At 37.3% G+C, this 3,827-nt stretch overlaps 1 protein-coding gene across 1 annotated transcript in view; it reads right to left on the minus strand.

The window, feature by feature from the left end:
- Positions 1 to 3,827, minus strand: part of LOC103397033 (citron Rho-interacting kinase-like) — a 44,596-nt gene that overhangs the window by 34,635 nt on the left and 6,134 nt on the right. The window contains exons 2-6 of the mRNA XM_025052929.1: positions 3,328 to 3,381; positions 2,702 to 2,842; positions 1,753 to 1,869; positions 840 to 935; positions 531 to 689 (exon numbers count right to left, since the gene is read on the minus strand). Of these exons, the coding sequence (XP_024908697.1) occupies positions 531 to 689; positions 840 to 935; positions 1,753 to 1,869; positions 2,702 to 2,842; positions 3,328 to 3,381 (567 nt within the window). The remainder of the gene's footprint in view (positions 1 to 530; positions 690 to 839; positions 936 to 1,752; positions 1,870 to 2,701; positions 2,843 to 3,327; positions 3,382 to 3,827) is intronic.

The following is a 3,827-nucleotide window of genomic DNA, read 5'->3' on the forward strand; positions in this document are numbered from 1 at the left end:
TCTATTCTGTTTGTATCAGAGTCTGAATGACCTATTATTTCAAAATTAGATCTATTGCCAGATTATCTTTAATAAAGAAAGTAAGTGAATATGACTGGACTTTCTTTGAATGAAGTAAATTAGTAAAAAATTAAGTACATTTTTTCATTGTGTCCCACTGCAGCCCGGTACCAAATAACCTATGGACTGGTACTGGTCCGAGGACTGGGGGTTGTGGACCCCTGATCTATACAGTCTTCCAGTTACAACCAGCCCTTCAAGGGGAACTGTATTGATGATGTGGCCCCCGGTGAAAATGAGTTTGACACCCCTGCTCTAGGCCAAAGTGCCACATTTTATGTAGTTTTCAGTCAAATTATTGTAAATACTGCAAAAGTGAAACCAAAATGTATCAGTCTTTTTTACTACAGGCTGTTGTGACCAAGTTTTTCCCAGCTAAAAGTCTGGCTGCAGGTCTGAGAAATGTTTGAGACTCCTTACCCTACATCACTCTGCAGCACAAATCTATGTCAGTGTGATACATGTTAAAATAAGCCTAAAATAGTGTCACTGCCTGGCTGGTCAGCCCTTACCACCTTCTGTTCACTGATGATGCTGCACTTTTCCCGCACCTCCTCCTCATACTTGCTCTGACTGGACTCTAGCATCTCCTTATCTGCCATGTCTGCCTTCATCTGAGCTTCCAGCACCTGCTCCACAGACAGCCCACATGAGCCAAACCAGAATGGACAAAGAACAGTGGAAAGAGGACACAACTTAAGCATCCAAAGCTCCGTCACTTAATTTAGCACAGCACATCTATTCTGGTGAAATAAAGTGTATAACTGTTGAAAACCTACCTTTATCTTGTCCTCATAGAGCTTCTCCTTCTGCTTCAGATGAGTCTCGAAGCGCTGAGCCGTGGCCTGAGTCTCTCGAAGATTCTCCTCCAGCTCCTGCATAAAAATCACAAATATTTTTGGCACTAAATGTTAAATATTGTGTTGGGGTGTTTGTGGGTGGAGTTCCCAGCATGCTTTGGATTGATGCTGCATTTAAGTCATGTCTGTTTTGCGTTAGATGTGGTTGTTGTGTATATGTTAGTGATTTTGAATGTGTTTTGGACTCAGATTCAGTTATGAGGAAACAAGTCTTTTGTGTTTAGACCATAACTGAAGAAATGAATGGTGTTCTGTAGTGTTGTCATGCTACCAACATTTTGGTATCCATACTGTTACCATCGTGTGTTTGGATACTTTTTGATACTTTTCTGAGTAAAGGGAGAACACAGTTTTAGAACTGTATGAAATAAATAAATATTGGCGGCAGGCAGGGGTGTGTGTGTGGAGGGTGGTGGCTGAATGCCCTTTTTTGTTTTTTAGGTGATTATCTGTTCTTTAAACTCTTTCTTTTCGGCAAGTCTGTCATGACCACTCAGCTGCCTGAAGCCTTTTTATACTAAGCCTTATGAGCACCTACACTGATGTAGAAGCTAATTGAAAACACTTGTGTGAGTATTTCATAGGTTTAAAATGAGAAAATAATGAGTGGGAGAGGTTATTATTACTATTTTTATTGCATATATAGGACAACCTCCGACCCGTGTAAAAATAACGGTTTACATGTAGATTAATAACAACAATAATACAGCACAACATTTCTGCAACTGTGACAGTAAATCATGTTTTTCTCACAGCTGTTCTGCATATTTTAGTTCTTCACACACAGCTTCAAAGAGGTGTGTCTGTGTGTGTGCGTGGTTTTTTTTTTCACCAGAATCTTATCTGCCATCTGCTGAATCTGTTGGGTCTTGCTCTGGATTTCATCCTTTATCTTTGTCTCAACCATTTCCAGTCTTTTGACCTGGTTTTCCAGGGTCTTCCTTCCATCCTGTAAACAAAACAATGAGAACATACTCGTAGGTTTCAGTTAAGCAATGTCTCTTTTTTATGTCCATAAAAAAATAATAAATCCTCCAGTCAGAAGACTCTTTCTGCTTCGTGGACATCAAACACTTTTTCTAAGATTAATTGTAAAGAAATCTCCTCTAAGGAAGAACTCATGTAACACTGCAGCAGCTGTTCTGGTTCTTGGCTTATTAACGCTGCACCTCTCTCAATGTTTACGTCTCATTAATTAAAGTTCCTCACAGTTGTTCCAAAATCCAGAAAAGTATATGTGAACCCTCTTCCCAAATAAATCTAAAAAGATTGTTCGAGAGTGATACTGAACACGCACGTTATAGACATTTGTCTCTTTGCTCCCAGTCGACATAGTGTTCTGATGGCTCTTCTATTAGACTACATTCACTCTCATTAACAGTTAACAAATGCACAAAAGAACAAGTGAACAACAAGTGGCTTTGCTCTTAAAAAAAATCTGATAAACTGTGACAGTTTTGTCGTCACATCACAGCACAAGTGTTTCAAGTGGCTTTGCTCTTGAAAAATCTGATAAACTGTGACAGTGTTGTCGTCACATCACAGCACAAGTGTTTCCACAGTGAATGATGAAACAGCATGTTTAGCAGAGACATACAATATGAAATACGCTTGTGTTTAACAGTTTACCAGATTTATTTACACAACACATTCGACAAAGATTTTTGATTGTGTAAAGAGACCAATAACATAATGAGCAGAATAATGAGACACACAGGACGTGCAGTGCAGCACAGTAGAGAGAAGGCTGCCGTGTTTTTATTTGTTTTGTGTGTTAGGACCTCTGTCTCCCGTAGGCGTCGGCGCAGGCTGTCAGTGGAAGCTTCCTTGTTCTGGAGTCTCTCCAGGTCTCGCTCCATCCTCTCTTTGGCCACTCTCATTATCTGCAGCAGGTCTGTGGCCTCGGAGCTCGCCTTTGATGCCTTAATGTCAAAAAAATAGATGAGACTAGTAGATACAAAAATAATTTAAACATTATGAGATAACTTTTAGATAATTTTTTTAGCTGTAATTGTACTAGTTTAGAAAGTTGACTTGGGCATTCTTATCAATATATCAGCTAATTAACCCAGGTAGTTTTGAAATGCATATTATAAAATTTTGCCAAAGGTTAGCAAAATAATATTTTTGTATAATAATTCATAGGAAATTGCAATTGTGAGATAATTCACATTAATACTTAATGGTGTAAAAGCTGACTGAATAACCACAAATAGACAATTAACAAGTGAAGGTCTAAAAGACAGAAGAAATTGTTGTGAAACTAAAATAAAGGACAAAAAAGGTCAGGGATGGTTAAGTAACAGTGCAGAGACTTGTGATGAAGAGCAGGACTGTTATATCTGCTGCCTTTTTAAACACAAGTGGTTATAAATTATTAATTAGCCTTTCAAGCAAAAGTTTCTACCTTGGCAAGCTTCTCTTGGAGTTCATTAATCTTTGACTGCTGCTCACCATTGGTCTGAAAAAGACAGAAAGGGAGAAAGTAAACACATTTTTAAATTCAAAGCTTGCACACAATAAAATAAACCTGCACCCATTAACCCTGTAAAGCCCAAACCATTAAATGATTGACAAAAATTCCAATTCTTTGAACTTGGACCCTTTATTAGTCCCATTAAACCAACAAACAAACAAAAAAATTCAAATATAATTTTCCATATATGAGTTTCAATTTGTATCATATTTGATACATTGGGTCACAATTTTCTTTTTTCTGAATAAACAAAAACAAACAAATCTACTTTCCTGAATAAACAAAAACAAACAAATCTACCAAATTTGTAATTCCAAATATAAAAAGTGCTACCATAATGCAGTAATGAGAAATCCACTAATGGAACTGGCTGGGTGGAAGTCTGGAAAACATATTATATACAGTATATATTTATATTATATATATTATAT

This window comes from Cynoglossus semilaevis, chromosome W (genome assembly GCF_000523025.1).
Source record: "Cynoglossus semilaevis isolate Cse_v1.0 chromosome W, Cse_v1.0, whole genome shotgun sequence".
Taxonomy (NCBI): domain Eukaryota; kingdom Metazoa; phylum Chordata; class Actinopteri; order Pleuronectiformes; family Cynoglossidae; genus Cynoglossus; species Cynoglossus semilaevis.